General features: G+C 35.5%; 2 protein-coding genes across 2 annotated transcripts in view; one reads left to right on the top strand and one right to left on the bottom strand.

Moving 5' to 3' along the window:
• Positions 1 to 914: 914 nt before the first annotated feature.
• LOC132552459 (metalloendopeptidase OMA1, mitochondrial-like) lies at positions 915 to 17670 on the bottom strand. The gene is made up of 9 exons (XM_060216629.1): positions 17594 to 17670; positions 15883 to 16155; positions 15255 to 15459; positions 12631 to 12804; positions 8295 to 8402; positions 7268 to 7396; positions 6321 to 6395; positions 5079 to 5225; positions 915 to 3301 (listed from the first exon to the last, which is right to left on the bottom strand). Exons 1-9 carry the CDS (start codon positions 17620 to 17622, stop codon positions 3125 to 3127), a joined length of 1317 nt encoding a protein of 438 aa, XP_060072612.1. The 5' UTR covers positions 17623 to 17670; the 3' UTR covers positions 915 to 3124.
• Positions 17671 to 19055: 1385 nt separating this feature from the next.
• Positions 19056 to 22833, top strand: part of LOC132552465 (transient receptor potential cation channel subfamily V member 3-like) — a 30494-nt gene continuing 26716 nt past the window's right edge. Inside the window, exons 1-2 of the mRNA XM_060216634.1 lie at positions 19056 to 19180; positions 19749 to 19769. Of these exons, the coding sequence (XP_060072617.1) occupies positions 19056 to 19180; positions 19749 to 19769 (146 nt within the window). The remainder of the gene's footprint in view (positions 19181 to 19748; positions 19770 to 22833) is intronic.

The raw sequence follows: 22833 nt of genomic DNA, 5'->3' as shown, positions 1-22833 counted from the left end.
ACCATTATCAAATAGTTCGTCAGTCTGTCTGTCTGTACTCAATGGATCTCTCTCAAATTTCATTTGTACTTTGTTATATGCATTTGATTTTTGGACTGATCAGAAAATCAAAATGACCCACAGGTGGCCATCTTGGATTTTGACTTTGAAAGATTGTTATCGCTCTTTCCTGAGAACTACTGCATAGATCTTTCTTAAATATCATGTGTAGGTTCCCCTTGATCCAATTTTGTGCCTGTTTGGGTCTGTTCGGAAAAGCAAAATGGCCATCTTGGATTTCGTCTAATAAAGTTTATTATCACTATTTTTTTTAAGAAGTTCTGAAGGGATCTCTCTCAAATTTCATATGTAGATTCTGCTTGGTTTCCAGTTGTGTCTGTTTGATTTTGGAACTAATCAGAATAACAAAATAGCTTTCAGGTGGCAATCTTCGATTTGGCAGATAAAGATTATTGTTGCTGTTTCTGCAAAGCAATGTTTAAATTTCTTATCATTAAGAGCAAAACCAGAGAAGGGAAGTGAAAAGAAAGGAAAGGATCCAACTTTTGTTGAAGAAATAAAAATCAAACAATGGTGGACGCCAAGATCCCTCTTGGATCTCTTGTCTTAAAATAGATGTTTGTATGTACACTAAACCTCTTAGTTCTTAACCTTAACAGTTAAGAGGACACCCCATATCAATTTGTAATCAATCAGTTGTCAATCAGTTGTCAATCAGTTGTCAATCAGATAGAATCTGATACAATTGTTATGTATAATCTATGTATTTCACATGAATGCTAAAAACAACTTTGTGGTATTTACAATGACATGTAGACATTCACTCACATTAATTGACAGTCAGTGAAAAAGGTATGGAATATACAACACCAAGTTTAAATGACACACTTTATTTCTGAAATTTTGTACCTGTATCACAGCTGTATCATACATAATGGAAATGATTTTGTCATAATTTTACATCCTTTAACAACATGATTGCACATATAATAATAAAACACCACACTTACTGTATGTTATCAGGAGAAATGAAATCAGCATCTCTGATCTCTGGTGTGTTGTGTCAATTCTCAACAGATCGGCCCTCCCATGGTACTTTGTCTACATAATGTCAAGATTAAGGGTGGGGGCTGGGTTATCGTTTTGGTCATTATGTCCAAAGTAACAACAAGCTGAGGGGTTTGGATTGGGACATCCTATGGTTGTTATTAAACAAAGACAAGTCAGGGGTGGCAGCTTGGTCATCCCATGGTCATTATGTCTGCATAATGACAAGCTATGGGGTGGGGCATCTGTCGCACACATTCTTTGTTTTTTTTTTTTTCTTAATATAAACACTCTCTACAATCATATTCACTTAATAAACATAAAATTTACCAATCAATGCCTTACAGGTTTCAATTGACATGGAGGGGTGTCAGTGAGACATGTATAATGTGATATGATAATACTGATAAAGTTAAAAAACAATTATCAGTGTTTATTTGAAATCATGAAAAAGTGTCCCCCCAATCTATATGTGTTACTTAAGTGACCATATAAAGAGTAAGATAATGGTATTTTGGTGAAAAAGTAAAGTATTTATGTAAAATTTTACTTGTATTTTCTAACATAATATCACCAATAATCAAGTAATGATACAGTAAATAACCAATCAAAAGTTTGAAATCACATCATTTCATTGACAGTGTTTAAGATGGATTGTTTTTACCTCAGGTTTGATCTTTAGACGAGTCGTGGTCTACACACAAGGTAAAAATAAATATGACAGATAAACTCTTAACAATAACATTACATATATTAAATCTTGTCACTCTCGTCACTCTCCTCACATCCTCATTCATGTCCACACATAGCTGCTCCAAGGTTTTTATTACAACATGTACACTGTGCAACCCTTCATGCAGTCAGTTGATATGGAGTGTCATGATATTTACTATTTCTAGGAAGAATTCTTTCCAGTTAATGCTGGTATAGGGGTTAATGTGTTGGTTAGAAAGGCCGGTAATGATATGTAAATACAGTAGACTGTAAAACAGATAAAAAGTGAACTGTTTCTAAAAAAGATAATTGAAGTGTGAGCAATTTTTTTAATAAACTCCAGTGTAGAGCATGACCTAATTCACCAAATATGGATATACAGTCTAATGAAAATGTTCGTGGACTTTTTTCTGCAAGCCATATGTCAATGTTTACAAAATGGCAGCATGTAAACTACATTATCTATTTCATAAGAAACAAAATAAAAAAGCTGAGATTGTTGTAATGAATAAAACATTTGATTCAAATTTCTAAATTATTAAAATGGAAGAAGTTTTTTCCTTTTTTTTTTTGGTCACAGAGAAAGTGAGTGGGCAGAAATTTGCAAATGGCTGTTGAGCACGGGTGAATATTGCGTCAAAATAATTTCGTATGTAGATTACAAAAAGTAAATATTTGTTTCTGACTTGATAAATTCTGTAAAAAGAAAATATTGTAAATATAAGCATTAACCTTTCATTTGGTTATAAGGTTATATATCCAGTGGAGCACGAAGTAAATTATGCGTAAATGCTGTTTACCTCATGATCGATTGGATTTAGGATCTCATTAATTAAACTAAATAAAAGGTTAATGCTCAATTATTTATTAAGTTCCATGTTGTAGAGTAAATCATTGTGGCTGATGTATGCCAGGGTTTAACACCAAGAGAACACTGGTTATCATTGTGGAGACTTTGTAACAGGCAGAAGACACAGAGTTGCATAGGGGAACTTCATAATCTAACACACTTGAGTAGTTCCGTGATAAAACATGATCAACAATTTATAGGTCAATGTTGAAATTCTTCAAAAGAAATTACATGCTGGCTGTAAGATCTACTTCTTTTTTGAACATGAGTTTGAAGTAAGAACACAAATAACTTCTATCTACCAAAGTATACACTGCATTCTACAAAGTTTTGCCATGGAATACTGTAACACTGGAAGCATTCCTTGTTTTCTGCATATCACAAAGATACAAAAATAAATATCAAATTTTCATCCTGAAATGTATTTTTAGTCACTACAGCATCACTGGATTCAAGGAAGTCAAGAAATAAGAGAAGGCTGACCATGGTACATTTCATCCCTACACCGGGGAACTATTTCTGTGTTATTATCCTGCCTGAGCTTGTAACCTTTGGTACCAAGGCTAAGTTTTGTCCTGCTTTCCGAGCAATAACCACATTATCTACCTTCTTCTGGATCGCTTTGACACGAATACGAGGGTCAAGGTCAGGCAGCTTTGGACAATTGCAGGCGTCTCGTATAGCAATAGTCTATAAGATATATAAACAAAAATATTAAATGGTTGATAAAATGATGTCATAAGTATGATAGTGTCAGTGTCCATGTTAAACAAGGCTAAATATCTCCAAACATCATAAGTATACTCCATGTACTGAGAACCCTGTTTCTACTTCCAGCACTATTAACTCAGTTTTTCTCTCTAGAACTGATAACACTGATTTTTACTCCAGTTATCCAAAACCCTGTTTCAACTTCCAGTGCTGATAACCACTCAAAGTTCTGATAAACCTGATCCTACTGATAGTACTGATAACCCTAATCCTACTGATAGTACCGATAACCCTGTTCCTACTGATAGTACTGATAACCCTGTTTCTCTCTTAGTTACTGATAACCCTGTACCTTCCTGAAGTACTGATAACCCTATACCTTCCTTAAATACTGATAACCCTATACCTTCCTTAAGTACTGATAACCCTGTACCTTCCTTAAGTACTGATAACCCTGTACCTTCCTGAAGTACTGATTACCCTATACCTTCCTGAAGTACTGATAACATTATACCTTCCTTAAGTACTGATAACCCTGTACCTTCCTGAAGTACTGATAACCCTATACCTTCCTTAAGTACTGATAACCCTATACCTTCCTTAAATACTGATAACCCTGTACCTTCCTTAAGTACTGATAACCCTGTACCTTCCTTAAGCACTGATAACCCTATACCTTCCTGAAGTACTGATAACATTATACCTTCCTTAAGTACTGATAACCCTGTACCTTCCTGAAGTACTGATAACCCTTTACCTTCCTTAGTTACTGATAACCCTATACCTTCCTTAAGTACTGATAACCCTGTACCTTCCTTAAAAACTGATAACCCTATACCTTCCTTAAGTACTGATAACCCTGTACTTTCCTTAAGTACTGATAACCCTGTACCTTCCTGAAGTACTGATAACCCTGTTCCTTCCTGAAGTACTGATAACCCTATACCTTCCTTATGTACTGATAACATTATACCTTCCTTAAGTACTGATAACCCTGTACCTTCCTGAAGTACTGATAACCCTATACCTTCCTTAAGTACTAATAACCCTATACCTTCCTTAAATACTGATAACCCTATACCTTCCTTAAGTACTGATAACCCTATACCTTCCTGAAGTACTGATAACCCTGTACCTTCCTTAGTTATTGATAACCCTATACCTTCCTTAAGTACTGATAACCCTGTACCTTCCTTAAATACTGATAACCCTATACCTTCCTTAAGTACTGATAACCCTGTACCTTCCTTAAGTACTGATAACCCAGTACTGTCCTTAAGTACTGATAACCCTATACCTTGCTTAAGTACTGATAACCCTGTACCTTCCTTAAGTACTGATAACCCTATACCTTCTTTAAGTACTGATAACCCTGTACCTTCCTTAAGTACTGATAACCCTATACCTTCCTTAAGTACTGATAACCCTATAACTTCCTTAAGTACTGATAACCCTGTACCTTCCTTAAGTACTGATAACCCTGTACCTTCCTTAAGTACTGATAACCCTATACCTTCCTTAAGTACTGATAACCCTGTACCTTCCTTAAGTACTGATAACCCTATACCTTCCTTAAGTACTGATAACCCTGTACCTTATTGAAGTACTGATAACTTTTGTGACATGTTTATTGAGACACTCTAGTACTCGTTACTTCAGTATGATGTAAATAATCCATTTATTAGGTTTTCAATATCACTCTTATAAGATAAATTAACTTTTTTTCCCCATTTGATATGAACAAATTCTATGTTACCTTTGACAATAACTTCTCCATTGTGGTTATCCGATTTTCATTGGAAGGATGTGTTGATGTGAATTCCAGACCCTTTGTTCCTGTTAAATCTCTAATCATCATCATCCTTCTCCATAGCACGCTGCCTTCTCGTACATCAAAACAGGCCTGAAAATATCATAAGTAAACATCAAAGAAGTTGTTCAAAGTTCATTATTGGTGGTACACTATGTATTGTAATGTTGGAAATTCATGAAATTGCAACAGAATTTCTATTTTTTTTTTTGAAAATCAAGTGATTGTTTTGTTCAGTTGTAATGGATTTCAGCAGTGACAGCGCACTTTCTGTAGATGGAAATGATGACCTGGACTTTGTAACCTTGAAACACAAATTCATCAGAGAAATTGTGGTATCTGACCTTACCAAGATTTTTAAAATACATTCTACATGTATTAACACACTGTAATGAGACATGTTATATAAGTCCCCCAAACTATCTCGTCAATCATGATTAATGCTGAATATTACAGTAATTCAACATAGGAATGAAAGTCTGTGAAACATGGTGGCCTGTACCTTAAATTATTTAAACAATAATGAGAACTTGACTTGATAAACTTTTGACTAACCTAATGGTTGGTCAAATGGCCCAATTAGACAACAGATGTTACCATAGTGTTTCAGGTGTCATAATACACCTACATACCCACTGAAATCCAAATTTTGACTAAACAATAGCATCCATTTGGCAGTCATTTTGGTGACAGTGTCACTTTTAACCACACCATCTTAGAAAGTGTTCTATAGTTATCATTTCCACTAATTCTTATCTCAATGTGCTTGATAGAACAAAAGTTATAGGTAAAAGGTTACTATCAATCAGAGGCCAGAAAATGGTGACCATCTTCCAAAACCAGAAAACAAAGTTGTTTCTACAACTAGAGGCCATCAATCCCTCAAAATTAAGGGAAGATTCAACTCACAGTTTTAGATAAAAAGTGTCAGAAACCTTCACGGCAGAAAGTGGGAGAAGAAGAAAGAATAATGATAATGGGAATTAGAATAATAATGGGAATTAGAGTACAATCACTAAGTTCCCAATTTTTTTTGTTGGACTTTAGATCAAAGATGATGGTGATACGTAACACTAAATGCTCCAATGACATGGGCATCAACATTTTAAAATTGACACAATTTGATTTTTTACCTTTATATTGATTTCCCTATACAACATGCACAATGAAGGTACCCTATCATATTACCTTGGCTGCCATTTCCAGGCCAACAACATCAGCCTCTTCTTCTAGCTCCCTACTGAAGGTCAAGGTAAAGGTGTACTGGAAAAAAGGCACATGGTTTAATAGGCAATTATAAAGGTCAAGGTGAAGGCATACTGGGAAAAAGGCATAAAGATTAATAGGCAATTATAAAGGTCAAGGTGAAGGTGTATTGGGAAAAAAATCACACAGTTTAATAGGTAATTATAAAGGTCAAGGTGAAGGTGTATTGGGAAAAAAATCACACAGTTTAATAGGTAATTATAAAGGTCAAGGTGAAGGTGTATTGGGAAAAAAGGCACACAGTTTAATAGGTAATTATAAAGGTCAAGATGAAGGTTTACTGGGGAAAAAGGCATACAGATTAATAGGCAATGGTAAAGGTCAAAGTGAAGATGTACTGAAAAAAGGCACAAAGATTAATAGGTAATTGTAAAGGTGAAGGTGAAGGTGAACTGGGAAAAAAGGCACATGGTTTAATAGGTAATTATAAAGGTCAAGATGAAGGTTTACTGGGGAAAAAGGCATACAGATTAATAGGCAATAGTAAAGGTCAAAGTGAAGATGTACTGAAAAAAGGCACAAAGATTAATAGGTAATTATAAAGGTGAAGGTGAACTGGGGAAAAAAGGCACTTGGTTTAATAGGTAATTATAAAGGTCAAGATGAGATGTACTGGAAAAAGACAAGGCACACATTTTAACTGGTTATGATGATGATTATTTTCAATCAAGTTTTACATATACATGTACATATCAATATCTCAAGGGAAATAATTTGATAAAATAAGTTTCTGTAAAGTGTATTTAAATAGGCTGAACAAAAAAGCTGAACAAATGAAATATAATTTTTCCGAGATAACTGAACATAGGGTTTAGATTATACCAGAACAATCAGCAGCCATTGTTTAAAATTTGTGTCTCTTTACTCACATGCATGATTTTTTCCATAAAGTATTGAGTTATTATGGCGATTCCATCTGATGGTATTATGGTCCAAATGGCTGTCATAAAAAAGATGATACAGTAGTCCATAAACTGGCTCTTAGACAATGCTTCAATCTGTAATACACAAGGTCAGTGTCAATTTTAATGCTGGCTAAAATATTCACATATTTCTGAAAATAAACTGCTTTTTCTAAAGATTAACAGCAAGCACAACAAGCACTTTATGGTATTGTGTGGAGAAATTCAAAGTCATTGATAATGAACCCAACAAAACCAACAAACTGTAAATGTGATCAGTCTTGGATAGCTGGTTCGTAGAAACTTTCTGCAGCATGGACGAGTGAACTTCCAACCTACTGACTGAGTAAAAAGTATCCTTACACACAAATATTCCTAAAAGCATTCATGTGGAAATAAAAACGTAACAAAAGGTTTGAATAATTCAAAGTAAGTTAACAAATACATACATTAACAATTTGAAACACAAATACCAGGTTATGTGAAACACTTGTTCGAAAAAGTATGTTTCAATCCATCAGGATCAAAACACATTCCATTTCTTATGGATCAAGTTTCTGGTTTGAAGCACAAGACATACTGAAACATGGAACAACACAACACAGCCATACTAAAATATGGAATAGAGAAAAGTTGTATTAAAACTGGCAGAGTAATAAATACAGCCGGCGTATAGAGCTGGCAGCACCAGTACTAGTCCTTGTTAATATAACTAAGTGTGTCTTGCATCCAATTTGGCACAAAAATGATGCATGTTGATGTGTCATCAAATACACTGACTTAAGGACTTAACTTTTACCTTTTTACATCTCATTGTACTTAACACATTGTGCTCATCCTTAGGGAGTACCTAATTCATATTTGTGCTCTAAAATCATTTCGAATTTTTGCAATTATTTTTCTTCAGATCCTCATCATGATGGCAAAATGGATGTTTAATTACCTGAAAACTCTGCTTGGTGTTATCTGTTTGTTATACTAGAGCAATACTTACAGAATGAGAACAAACAGCATGTGCCATCTCATGACCAAAAACAACAGCTAGCTGGTCCTCATTTTCCATCATTTCTAAAATTGCTGTTGTGAAGAAGACATGTCCACTCTGTAATTAAATCAGACGCATTCTTATTGTCTACCAAACACAAGTCACAGTAAGATGCCAGTTACTCTACAATGAAGTAAAGTACACAGCATGGTCCGGGCAGGCTTACTAGAGTTTATACTATAGCCCTATTAGAATCATTCATGTCAGCTGGCTATATCACCATATCAATTCTCAGGGTCATTTTGAAGCACAGTTTCAATGTAGTAGCTGATGGATATCTCAGTGAACACCTTGCACAATGGTTATCGCATGCTATCTAAAGCAACTATGGTAAAATGCCCAAGGACACAACCGTGACAGCTGACAGCACAGGATGGTCCGTGATCTCAGCTTCCTGAGAAACACAAACCATCCAAGGTAGGTATTGAACCACACACCTCAAATCTTCACCTGAGAAACACAAACTATCCTACCACACACCTCAAATCTTCACCTGATAAACACAAACTATCCTACCACACACCTCAAATCTTCTCCTGATAAACACAAACTATCCTACCACACACCTCAAATCTTCTCCTGAGAAACAAACTATCCTACCACACACCTCAAATCTTCTCCTGATAAACACAAACACAAACACCTTTCTTCACCTGATAAACACAAACTATCCTACCACACACCTCAAATCTTCACCTGATAAACACAAACCACACACACCTCAAATCTTCACCTGATAAACACAAACACACAGAATCTTCACCTGATAAACAGAAACCATCATACCACACACCTCAAACCTTCTCCTGAGAAACACAAACTATCCTACCACACACCTCAAATCTTCACCTGATAAACACAAACTATCCTACCACACACCTCAAATCTTCTCCTGAGAAACACAAACTATCCTACCACACACCTCAAATCTTCTCCTGATAAACACAAACTATCCTACCACACACCTCAAATCTTCACCTGAGAAACACAAACTATCCTACCACACACCTCAAATCTTCTCCTGAGAAACACAAACTATCCTACCACACACCTCAAATCTTCTCCTGATAAACACAAACTATCCTACCACACACCTCAAATCTATCTTCATCTCAGAAACACAAACTATCCTACCACACACCTCAAATCTTCTCCTGATAAACACAAACTATCCTACCACACACCTCAAATCTTCTCCTGAGAAACACAAACTATCCTACCACACACCTCACACACCTTCTCCTGATAAACACAAACTATCCTACCACACACCTCAAATCTTCTCCTGATAAACACAAACTATCCTACCACACACCTCAAATCTTCTCCTGATAAACACAAACTATCCTACCACACACCTCAAATCTTCTCCTGATAAACACAAACTATCCTACCACACACCTCAAATCTTCTCCTGATAAACACAAACTATCCTACCACACACCTCAAATCTTCTCCTGAGAAACACAAACTATCCTACCACACACCTCAAACCTTCTCCTGAGAAACACAAACTATCCTACCACACACCTCTTCTCCTGAGAAACACAAACTATCCTACCACACACCTCAAATCTTCTCCTGATAAACACAAACTATCCTACCACACACCTCAAATCTTCTCCTGAGAAACACAAACTATCCTACCACACACCTCAAATCTTCTCCTGAGAAACACAAACTATCCTACCACACACCTCAAATCTTCTCCTGATAAACACAAACTATCCTACCACACACCTCAAATCTTCTCCTGATAAACACAAACTATCCTACCACACACCTCAAATCTTCACCTGATAAACACAAACTATCCTACCACACACCTCAAATCTTCTCCTGATAAACACAAACTATCCTACCACACACCTCAAATCTTCTCCTGATAAACACAAACTATCCTACCACACACCTCAAATCTTCTCCTGATAAACACAAACTATCCTACCACACACCTCAAATCTTCACCTAAGAAACACGAATTATCCTACCACACACCTCAAATCTTCTCCTGATAAACACAAACTATCCTACCACACACCTCAAATCTAACTTCATCTCAGAAACACACAAACTATCCTACCACACACCTCAAATCTTCTGATAAACACAAACTATCCTACCACACACCTCAAATCTTCTCCTGATAAACACAAACTCTACCACACACCTCAAATCTTCACCTGATAAACCTACACACACACCTCAAATCTTCACCTGATAAACACAAACTATCCTACCACACACCTCAAATCTTCTCCTGATAAACACAAACTATCCTACCACACACCTCAAATCTTCACCTGATAAACACAAACTATCCTACCACACACCTCAAATCTTCTCCTGATAAACACAAACTATCCTACCACACACCTCAAATCTTCTCCTGATAAACACAAACACCACACACCTCAAATCTTCTCCTGATAAACACAAACTATCCTACCACACACCTCAAATCTTCTCCTGATAAACACACCTCAAACTATCCTACCACACACACTCAAATCTTCACCTGATAAACACAAACTATCCTACCACACACACACCTCAAATCTTCTCCTGATAAACACAAACTATCCTACCACACACCTCAAATCTTCTCCTGATAAACAACACACAACTATCCTACCACACACACTCAAATCTTCACCTGACACACCCTACCACACACCTCTTACCACACACCTCAAATCTTCACCTGATAAACACAAACTATCCTACCACACACCTCAAATCATCTCCAGATAAACACAAACTATCCTACCACACACCTCAAATCTTCACCTGATAAACACAAACTATCCTACCACACACCTCAAATCTTCTCCTGATAAACACAAACTATCCTACCACACACCTCAAATCTTCACCTGATAAACACAAACTATCCTACCACACACCTCAAATCTTCACCTGATAAACACAAACTATCCTACCACACACCTCAAATCTTCACCTGATAAACACAAACTATCCTACCACACACCTCAAATCTTCTCCTGATAAACACAAACTATCCTACCACACACCTCAAATCTTCTCCTGATAAACACAAACTATCCTACCACACACCTCAAATCTTCTCCTGATAAACACAAACTATCCTACCACACACCTCAAATCTTCTCCTGATAAACACAAACTATCCTACCACACACCTCAAATCTTCTCCTGATAAACACAAACTATCCTACCACACACCTCAAATCTTCACCTGACACACCTCAAATCTTCACCTGTAAACACAAACTATCCTACCACACACCTCAAATCTTCTCCTGATAAACACAAACTATCCTACCACACACCTCAAATCTTCACCTGAGAAACACAAACTATCCTACCACACACCTCAAATCTTCTCCTGATAAACACAAACTATCCTACCACACACCTCAAATCTTCTCCTGATAAACACAAACTATCCTACCACACACCTCAAATCTTCTCCTGATAAACACAAACTATCCTACCACACACCTCAAATCTTCTCCTGAGAAACACAAACTATCCTACCACACACCTCAAATCTTCACCTGATAAACACAAACTATCCTACCACACACCTCAAATCTTCTCCTGATAAACACAAACTATCCTACCACACACCTCAAATCTTCTCCTGAGAAACACAAACTATCCTACCACACACCTCAAATCTTCACCTGATAAACACAAACGATCCTAGCTAAGGATCAAACCATGCATTTCAAATCTTCCTCTATCGCTGCAAAGTCTGATGATGCTTTACTGATTAAGAAATCCTTCTTCCTCCTGTTAGGATCATTCATAAAGTAATGGTTAGATTCTGAACAGTTTATCAAAATTTTTAAATGCTGTAAAACAAATGATAAAAAACACAACAGACTATATCTAGACTGTTGGAAACATTGGTATCTGCCACCATGTCTCATGATGTGTCTCCGTGTAAACCTACAGTTACTCATCAAATGCAATCTGAATTAATAATACAGAAACCAGTAAAGGCCAAAAATCGTAACCAATGTGGTCGTCAAGTAACAAATGAACATTATGTTCAGCATCTATAACAACATAAATTCTGTCTTCTCTCTTGATTAGTACTAAGAGATCCCATAAGCTGCGTGCACATTCTCAGCAGCGGTCATCACATACTTTGTTAATAGATTGACCAGAGGGACTCGGATTCTTTACATTATGATATAATAACTTAAACTTACAATCAAACCCATTTTATTAATCATTTACCAGATGCATAAAACAATCCTTAAAAAAGTAAGTTTGTTGACATAAAACTCACTGGAAGAACAAAAGCATTTAGAGCAGAATCTTCAACAATACACAGCTTCCACTTCAAATCCTTTAGTATAGGTAGGTCCTGATTGGCTTGTAACAGTCTCTGAGCAACCCATAATAGTGGCTGGTAGAATGGGTGTGTAGCTGGTAACATTTTGTCCTTGAACTGTGTTATGTGCTGAAAATATACATGTTTCAGGAGTAAAAACACTATTACATTATGATTTTTATGACAAGATAATAAATTATTTTACTAATTATTTTAGAACATTTTCTGTAGGCTGGTAATGTCAAAAATGTTACCCACATCTTGTGCACTACATATGTCAGTGTTAGAATGCTTCGCACTGGTCATTTGTCTGATGAAGGTGAATGTGTAGTCATCTAAACGTGAGCCTTGTATAGTAGAAGTTAAGCAGAGATGTCCGTTTTCAGCTGTACTTTTTCCTGACTATTTAAGGATGTGTACCAAAAAATTGGTGTCATTTGGTCAGTTTACATAGAAGAGGTAGCACTCTAAAGTAAACATTGCAAGTGACTTTTGCAAAATGGACAAAATCGCTGAAAGAGCAGTGGTTCAATATTTGCATAAGAAAGGTCTAGCACCTAAGGATATCCATACTGATATAATAGCAACACTAGGGAATGATGTCCCTTCATATGCTACAGTAAAAAGGTGGATGGCGTCTGTCCTGGAAGGCATTTTACTGTTGCAAACCCAAAAATGGTCAATAAAGTTCATGATATTGTTACGACGGACAGGAGAGTTACAGAGAAATATATAGTCAACTTTCAGCAGAGGTTTGTGACTATGGATGATATAGTGGTCCATCATTTCAGCCCAGAGGCCAAACAACATCTAAATAATGGAAGCACCCTGGTTCACCCCGCTAAAGCAGGCAAAGACTGTTCCATCAGCTGGAAAGGTTATAGCCTCGGTTTTCTAAGATGCTGATGGTTTTCTGATGGTAGATTATCTGTGAAAGGGACAAACAATCGATGGCACATATTATGCATCACTTCTTAGGCAGTTAAGAGAAAATATTAAACTCGCAGAAACATGTTGTTCCACCATGACAATGCCCCTGTTTACAAGTCTGTCATTGCCATGGCTGCCATTATAGACTGTGGGTTTGAATTGATTGAGCACCCACCTTATTCGCTTAATCTCACTCCATCAGAATTTCATCTATTTCCAAAATTAAAAAAGGCCATTTCACATACCCACTTTCAGTCAGAAAATGACGTCATACTTGCAGTGGAGGACTTTTTGAAAGGTCAAGAAAAGGGCTTCTTTAAAAGTAGAATTCAGGCCCTTAAACATCGCCAGCAAAATTGCATATATACTGAAGGAGATTAAGAGCTAGTTTGATAATAAGGATATAACAAACTTGTTCTGTCTCAAACTGATTAATCATTAGAACTAATTAGATAATGATAATATAAATGAACCTGTTCTGCTTCAAACTGACTGACTGTAAGAACTAATTTGATCATGAGGATATCACATACCTGTTCTGCTTCAAACTCGCTGACTATTAGAACTAATTTGATCATGAGGATATCACATACCTGTTCTGCTTCAAACTGACTGACTATAAGAACTAATTTGATCATGAGGATATCACATACCTGTTCTGCTTCAAACTCGCTGACTATTAGAACTAATTTGATCATGAGGATATCACATACCTGTTCTGCTTCAAACTGACTGACTATTAGAACTAATTTTATCATGAGGATATCACATACCTGTTCTGCCTCAAACTGACTGACTATTAGAACTAATTTTATCATGAGGATATCACATACCTGTTCTGCCTCAAACTGACTGACTATTAGAACTAATTTGATCATGAGGATATCACATACCTGTTCTGCCTCAAACTGACTGACTATTAGAACTAATTTGATCATGAGGATATCACATACCTGTTCTGCCTCAAACTTACTGACTATTAGAACTGTTCTGCCTCAAACTGACTGACTATTAGAACTAATTTGATCATGAGGATATCACATACCTGTTCTGCCTCAAACTGACTGACTATAAGAACTAATTTGATCATGAGGATATCACATACCTGTTCTGCCTCAAACTGACTGACTATTAGAACTAATTTGATCATGAGGATATCACATACCTGTTCTGCCTCAAACTGACTGACTATTAGAACTAATTTGATCATGAGGATATCACATACCTGTTCTGCCTCAAACTTACTGACTATTAGAACTGTTCTGCCTCAAACTGACTGACTATTAGAACTAATTTGATCATGAGGATATCACATACCTGTTCTGCCTCAAACTGACTGACTATTAGAACTAATTTGATCATGAGGATATCACATACCTGTTCTGCCTCAAACTGACTGACTATTAGAACTAATTTGATCATGAGGATATCACATACCTGTTCTGCCTCAAACTTACTGACTATTAGAACTGTTCTGCCTCAAACTGACTGACTATTAGAACTAATTTGATCATGAGGATATCACATACCTGTTCTGCCTCAAACTGACTGACTATTAGAACTAATTTGATCATGAGGATATCACATACCTGTTCTGCCTCAAACTGACTGACTATTAGAACTAATTTGATCATGAGGATATCACATACCTGTTCTGCCTCAAACTCGCTGACCTTTAAAACCTGTTCAGGAGTAAGGATGATAAACTGTTTCCTATTGGTGATGGGTGTTACTTGATTGGAGTTGTATAAATGGTACATCAGTATCAGTGGTAAACCCACTACTGACACATAAGTTAACACATACATTATCTTCTTCCATCTTGGTAGATCCTTGAACCATTGTCGATACACCCTGAATAAGACAGACCCAAGAAGACTTATCATTAACATTAAAACCTTTATGTTTTAGATTATTTGACAAGCACTTGCATTTTATGAAACAGTTTCAAATTTACTTGTGAAATGTTTTAGATATCAGTACAGAAGAATACCTGTATCTGCAAATGTTTTAAAATTAAATGATCTTTAGTACAGAAAATCAATATTTCTGTACTTCTTAAGATGAATTTGTATACATTGCACTAAATAAGAAACAGTAATACAGCATACTTCACAAACACTCTAACACTAATTTATGATCTATATAATAGTTCACAGCTGCTTGTTATATTAGTGGTATTCTTGACTGTTTACACCATAATTGATCTGAATCTCTTCAAACCACGACCAAAAATAGCCAACAAATATTACTTGTTGTTAAACAGTAATGACGTACCGGGAGGTAATCACAGTGACAATCTTTAAGGCTGGTTTTAACAGTACCCAAATCACAGGATGAAATGCCCTGTTCTGTTGACTGGTGCGAAACCCACATATATGCTGAATAGAAGGTGGATTTGTCTGATTCGCTCTGTACTTTCCACAGCTATTGATACGTGTTGTAAGAGGAGATTTACTCAAAGTGAACTGAGGATATCCAGCATATCTATTTGTCTGACCAAACCTGGTGGTAACCTTTACAGTTGTTGACAGCTTTGATGATAAACATCTGAAATTGAAGATACAAGTATGATGTAATTTAACTTAAAACACTGGCTTCATGAACAACAGCCTATATCTTGCTTTTAAGCATTCAACTTTCAGAGCAAACCTGTACCTATAAGCCTCATTCTGGTTGACCACAAAGAAATTTTAAGGGAACAAAACCAAATCAAAAACTACACTAACATGATTCCTCATTTCATGCATCGTCATCTTTGTCTGTCAAATGCCAAGTCATTACATAGTGATTGAATTTTAAATCTACATCAAATTTTGTATTTTCATATCAAGGTTTCATGTCTCAACACCTCTCATACTTCTATATTTTAAATAAAAGGGGTAACAATAACCTTTATTGGTATCCAATACATGTACCCATATATGATATGCTTCTATGACCTTTGACCTGCATTCGAGACAAAAGATGAAAGGAGGCTGAGAGGACCAAATATTCTCCTATGAAACAGACTTCTCATTATATATCTATGGCAGTTGTAAAGATATGAAACATGTCCTACAATACACCTTGTTAACATAACTGTTTTATCATATGTTGTAAAAACATGTCATGTCTACTGTTCACAACAATATGACCTTGTAAACTACATGTATTTTCTAATGGCCTTCTCTGTATTGATAGGAAACTAGAAATAATCATCTCCTTAATCTAATGTTGTACATTCATACAACATCTTATGATGCCTAAACAATGACCAACATGTTTCAACATCTGGGATCAAAAGGTCAAAGAGATCATAGTACCTTGCTGTGATCAGTGACATTACATATTTTTATCAAGTTTCTGCATTGTACTATAACTCATATGTAAAACAGCTAAATTGGAAATAATACCAAACAAAATGAACCGGAGATAAATTATTTGAAGTACCTTTATTTGCAAAATCCATGCAACTTCTCTTTTCTGTGTTATTTACAAGCTTAGCATTGAATGCTTGTTTATCTGTTGATCAATTTATCAATATATTTACCAATATTGATCATGTCTATGATGGTCATGTATATTTACAAGATACATGTACACAACATCTATATGCAATACACCTCAGGTTCAGATAAGTTATTATCAATTATTAATCCAGAGGTTCGAATATCCGTCAAGCTGATAAGGCCTATTTTATCTATAGTGTACATGTAACTAGGCACAGAAGAATGGACATTTCAAGGCTTGGTTTTTGTGATTTCTTTCGTGGTCCAGATCTTTAGATGTGCTGCATGTTTTACGTACAATAGTTTTACCTTATAAACACACACACACACACACACACACACATATTTATATCTATACATAAAAATGTACATATATATATCGATGAGTTATTGCCTTTCAACTACCTTAGTTACATATATATACATAAATATGTATACAGTATGTATATTGAAAATGAATATGAATTATATATCATACAGTAATAGAGAGACATTACCTTCCTCTTCCACACAGAGCCAGAAACATGTTTCAGTATGTTATGAGAAGAAGGTCTATCACATGGATACATTAGATGTCATCATCCAAAAATCTGTAAAAAGAGTTACCCAAGGGACGTAATTTTGTTGAAATCGAAAGTAGGGGAGAAGTAATTATTTTTCTAAACGGGTTACCCATTTAGTTATTTCATTTTGTGAATAGTTTACATACTCTTCTTTTGTCGCTATCTTAAATAACCCTTAATGTAGATGATCTGTTATTATTCCATGACGCTTTACACGAAAATTAGTTGATTTGATGGCAATTACTCAAAGCAGGTGCCCGTCTCTCCGGTAATTTTTTTCCTCGTTGTCATTGGCTACAACATAACATCATGGCTGCCACCAATTTGTAACGATTATTTTGACAACAATGATCGTATCCGGATTTTAACTAAACAAGGAAGTAAGGTGACATTAATTTAGTATTATCTGCTGTATATTCTGCTTTAAGTTTTGTTGATAACAGTTAATCATTGAACGCTAGTTCTAGAGACACATGTTACCTGCTTTTGTGTTTTAAACTTGTTGCTGTAACAGAAATACATACATGTAGTGTACATAAACATTATGTATTTTCATCGTTTAAAATGTGTTGATATATAATTGTAGCACTGATTCAAGATACAAAACGTCCATGTTTGCACATAGTGAGCTTGGAAATGAAAACTGATAACATTGGTGAATGAAAAACAACACAACGTGGATCCACAAATACGTCATACATAGGGGCTTGTTGTCTTGGTGAAAAAAGTATATATTGGCTATTATTTGTTGTGGGGGCCAGATTACACATACATATACGTGTAATTTTACCCGCAAATCATAGTTTATACATAATTAATTCACCTAAACTTGAAAGTTGTCTAAATTTTGTCTCCAATGCCAGAAGTAAGACATCGTGACAAATTATATCTGGTACATGTATTACCAGAGAGTATGTATATATATACATTATGTACTCTGGAAGAGTTTGGTGATGTTCTATGCTAAAAAGTTGCCAACAAAATGATTAGGATATTTTATGGCCCATTTTTTAAAAATTACATCTGTATATCAACATGTACATGTTGTTAATTAACTGCTGTTAATTTATATCTGTAAAACCAGTAAACGTTTTTGTATATTGTTAATTAGGATTCAGGTGACGGGATATGATTATTTATACAAGTTTATTGTTTGCCCATCATATGTACAAGAATATTCATTACGAAGTTAAAGTTGATAAAAGCAGGTTATTAGTCAAGAACATTTTGGATACTACTCTTCGAAAGTTTTCTATCTCATTTAAGATATGATGCAAACTGATATCTTTTTCAATTTTTGTAAGCTTCGATCACTAAAATGTCAAACATTAAAAGTATCATTTCCTTCTCAGCAAATTTTTTCAATTTATATTGATATCTTAATCTTGAAGAAAATATGGACAAAGAATCCAAAAAGCGTGGGAAGCGGTCTCAAGTTGGTCCATTAGATGGACATGAAGGAAATACATCTTTTGAGCTTGACATAGCCTCAGACAAAACTCCTCAGCATCATCATAACAGGTAATTCTTATATTTTAATCTCATTGTTTCTCTGATGTCTTTCTAATTTACAGATCATTCATTCAAGATCAATTATTCATAAATTTGTGATCAAGAAAATATTACTTCAGTGTTGATTGCTTCATATTCGTTCATTCATTGTGGACACAATAAAGTATGATTGAATTCCCCTCAATTGTTGACAGCAGTAAATCCTAATTATTTTGTATCATTATTGTCTGTATGCTATATGTTATGAGAAACATGGAATTAAGGCAGTTTTCCTGCTATCTTTATTCAGCATGATTAATTTCATGATGAATATCAAGAAAGTCCATGTAATATTAAGTGAAAATGTTTCACCCTCTTTTATTTCACTCTGGAGCAAGTCAAAACATCTTTACTTTAATTAACAGATATAGGTATAGATGATGGAACTTTTCCTACAGATTGATGTATGTTATTAAAAATAAGAAAAATCAGACCTTACCATGTATTAATAAAATCTAAACAGCAAAGTTTTGAGTATAATGTTCATAATGGTCACCCAATACACAGTTAGCTATAATTGTACACCTTCATTCCTCAGTGTGGAAGCCCCTGAAATGTTGTAAGTACATCGTACATGTAACTTTGCTATTTTTACATAATGATATGATGTTGTTTAATATTTTGAAAGTAGATAGACATTTAAGATTCACTTCCACTGGGTCTTTGATCAAAAGCCCTTGTTATAAAAAATATCTATTTTACATGTAGATAGTTTAAGCTAAATGTTATAGTACTGTATTTTCCATAATACACACATTTACTACAATACAATTTTGCTTTGAGACCTACACCTAGGTAGTATCATTTCATTTCAGTAATAAATACCATAACTTTAGTATGCATATCTTCCACTAATTTTGATTGTTTTGTATATATAATATGTATGAAAAAAAGATTCCAATAATACACACTCTACATTTACTACAATACAATTTTGCTTTGAGACCTACACCCATATAGTACTAGTTTGACAATGTTGTATCTCTCATAGTAGTATGTAACCATGGACTTCCCCATTATAATGACAAGTTAACAAGCACTTTGCCATCATAATGACACGATAGCAGGGACTTCCCCATCATAATGACAAGTTAACCAGGATTTCACCATCATGATAACAAGTTAACAAGCACTTCCCCATCATAATGACAGTTTTCAAGGACTTCCCCGTCATAATGACAAGCTAAAATGGACTTCCCCATCATAATGATTAACCAGGATTTTACCATCATGATAAAAAGTTTACAAGCACTTCCCCATCATAACGACAAGCTAACAGGGACTTCCCCATCATAATGACAAGCTAACAGGGACTTCCCCATCATAATGACAAGCTAACAGGGACTTCCCCATCATAATGACAAGCTAACAGGGACTTCCCCATCATAATGACAAGTTAACCAGGATTTCACCATCTTGTTAACAAGCACTCCCCGATCATAATGACAAGTTAACAAGCACTCCCCCATCATAATGACAATAAAGCAGGGACTTCCCCATCATAATGCCAAGCTAACAGGGACTTCCCCATCATATGACAAGCTAACAGGGACTTCCCCATCATAATGACAAGCTAACAGGGACTTCCCCATCATAATGACAAGTTAACCAGGATTTCACCATCATGATAACAAGTTAACAAGCACTTCCCCACCATAATGACAGTTTTCAAGGACTTCCCCGTCATAATGACAAGCTAAAATGGACTTCCCCATCATAATGATTAACCAGGATTTTACCATCATGATAAAAAGTTTACAAGCACTTCCCCACCATAATGACAAGCTAACAGGGACTTCCCCATCATATGACAAGCTAACAGGGACTTCCCCATCATAATGACAAGCTAACAGGGACTTCCCCATCATAATGACAAGCTAACAGGGACTTCCCCATCATAATACCAAGTAATCAAGGCACTTAGATAGTTTTACAGCAGTTTTACAGTAGTCCCATATAAAGATAAGTGGATGCAGGAGTTTTACATAAGATTGAGTACAAATAAAGAAGACATACCATCATCTGTGATGTTTGGTTATATAATCAAAGCAGGTTGTCAGTCTTGTCACTGATATGTCATTTTCTTGGTGATTTCTAAATGCATGTTTATTTTTGAGTTTGCTATCTACCTTCAGCTAGCTTTTATTACTTTATTTTGAGGTGGTTTGGGTTGATTTTTCTAATCAGTGTTTTGCTTAGCATAGCTTTCTGAAGTACATGCTTGGAATTGAATTTAGTTATGTTTGTTTACCTTTACGTGAATGATGATCCATTTCTGTTATTCATATGTAAATGTTTAATCTGTTTCACAAACTTTCATGCATTCTTGTCATTGCTCCATTTAATTACTTGGAAAGAATCACATCCATACCTACCCCATATATTTCAATGATAATCAGCGATATAAAGTTGAAAACAGTAGCAATACATGGAGTATCAATATCTATTGGTATTTTGATAAACAACAGACATGTAATCGTTTGTTTGTTGGTTTACATCTTCTAAACAGCTGATGATAGATGGATATAGTGACCACCAAGGATGTGATCTCTCTAGCACCATTTTAAAGTGTCATCACACTGAAATGTCATAACCTGTACATGTTATCATGAGACTCACCAGGTCATGCTATAATGACAACTGGCTAACCAGATATTTCCATGAACTCACCATAGCTTAATGTAACATGGTGAGCAGGTTGGTTGGTTACAATTTTCATCTCTTTCCTTTTGCTAGGCATTGTCTCACAGATGAACATCAGTATTCTAGTCATGTGACTTATGCTCAACCTGAATGCCATAAGTGAGACATTGTCAATGGCAATATTAGAAAGAGATGAGGTAAAGATCCCAAGTTTGACTGTCTAAATGTTGGCAGCAGATTCATCAGGACAGAGGTTTTGTAAAGGAACTTGATGGTACAAGCTGGCATCTTTAGGAGTAGTGTAAGGAAATTTGATAATAAATAGGTTATCTTGATTGTGCAAACAAGAAATATTAGAGTGCCATCATCAACTAAGGTCCAATGTAAGTTATATGTTCTGATAGAGTTAGGTGTCTGTGATAGCTTAGTTGGTAGAGACTTCAAAACCTCAAGTAAAGATCTGGGATGTGTAGTTTGTCATGCCCTACCAATGCCAGTGCAGTTACTATGGAAGTTATTAAAAGGACAGGACAAAATCTGCTGTTGTGTCCTTGGACAAGACACTTTAACCCAGTTGCTCTGGATGGCATGTGGTGGACCTCCCATATGTTGTTCAGTGATGTAGCCACCTCAAGTAGACAAAAAGATCATGCCCCAAAATGACCCTGACTCTGTTTAAGGGGGTCAATAAACCCAACAAGCAAACAAATCTTTAGGTTTATCAGTATAGTCAGTATGGAGAGGTTTTTCACATAAAATGTTTTTCTTTTCTTCTCCCCCTTCTCTTCCCCCACCCCCCACCCTTTTTTTTTTTTTTTTTTTTGCAATTTTCTGAGAAGGCATGTAAGTAAGGGTGCTCATTGAAAATTGATTTTTGATTTTAAAGTATGATTTATGTACCAAGTGGTACTCCTAAACATACTTATAGTAATATTTCATAACCCTATATATCAGTATAAACTTTATCTTAATGTTGGGTT

The sequence above is a fragment of the Ylistrum balloti genome, unplaced genomic scaffold (assembly GCF_031769215.1).
Source record: "Ylistrum balloti isolate Yb309-2 unplaced genomic scaffold, AGI_CSIRO_Ybal_v1 Utg370248, whole genome shotgun sequence".
In the NCBI taxonomy this organism is placed as follows: Eukaryota; Metazoa; Mollusca; class Bivalvia; order Pectinida; family Pectinidae; genus Ylistrum; species Ylistrum balloti.
This window is presented reverse-complemented; position numbering and strand designations above follow the sequence as displayed.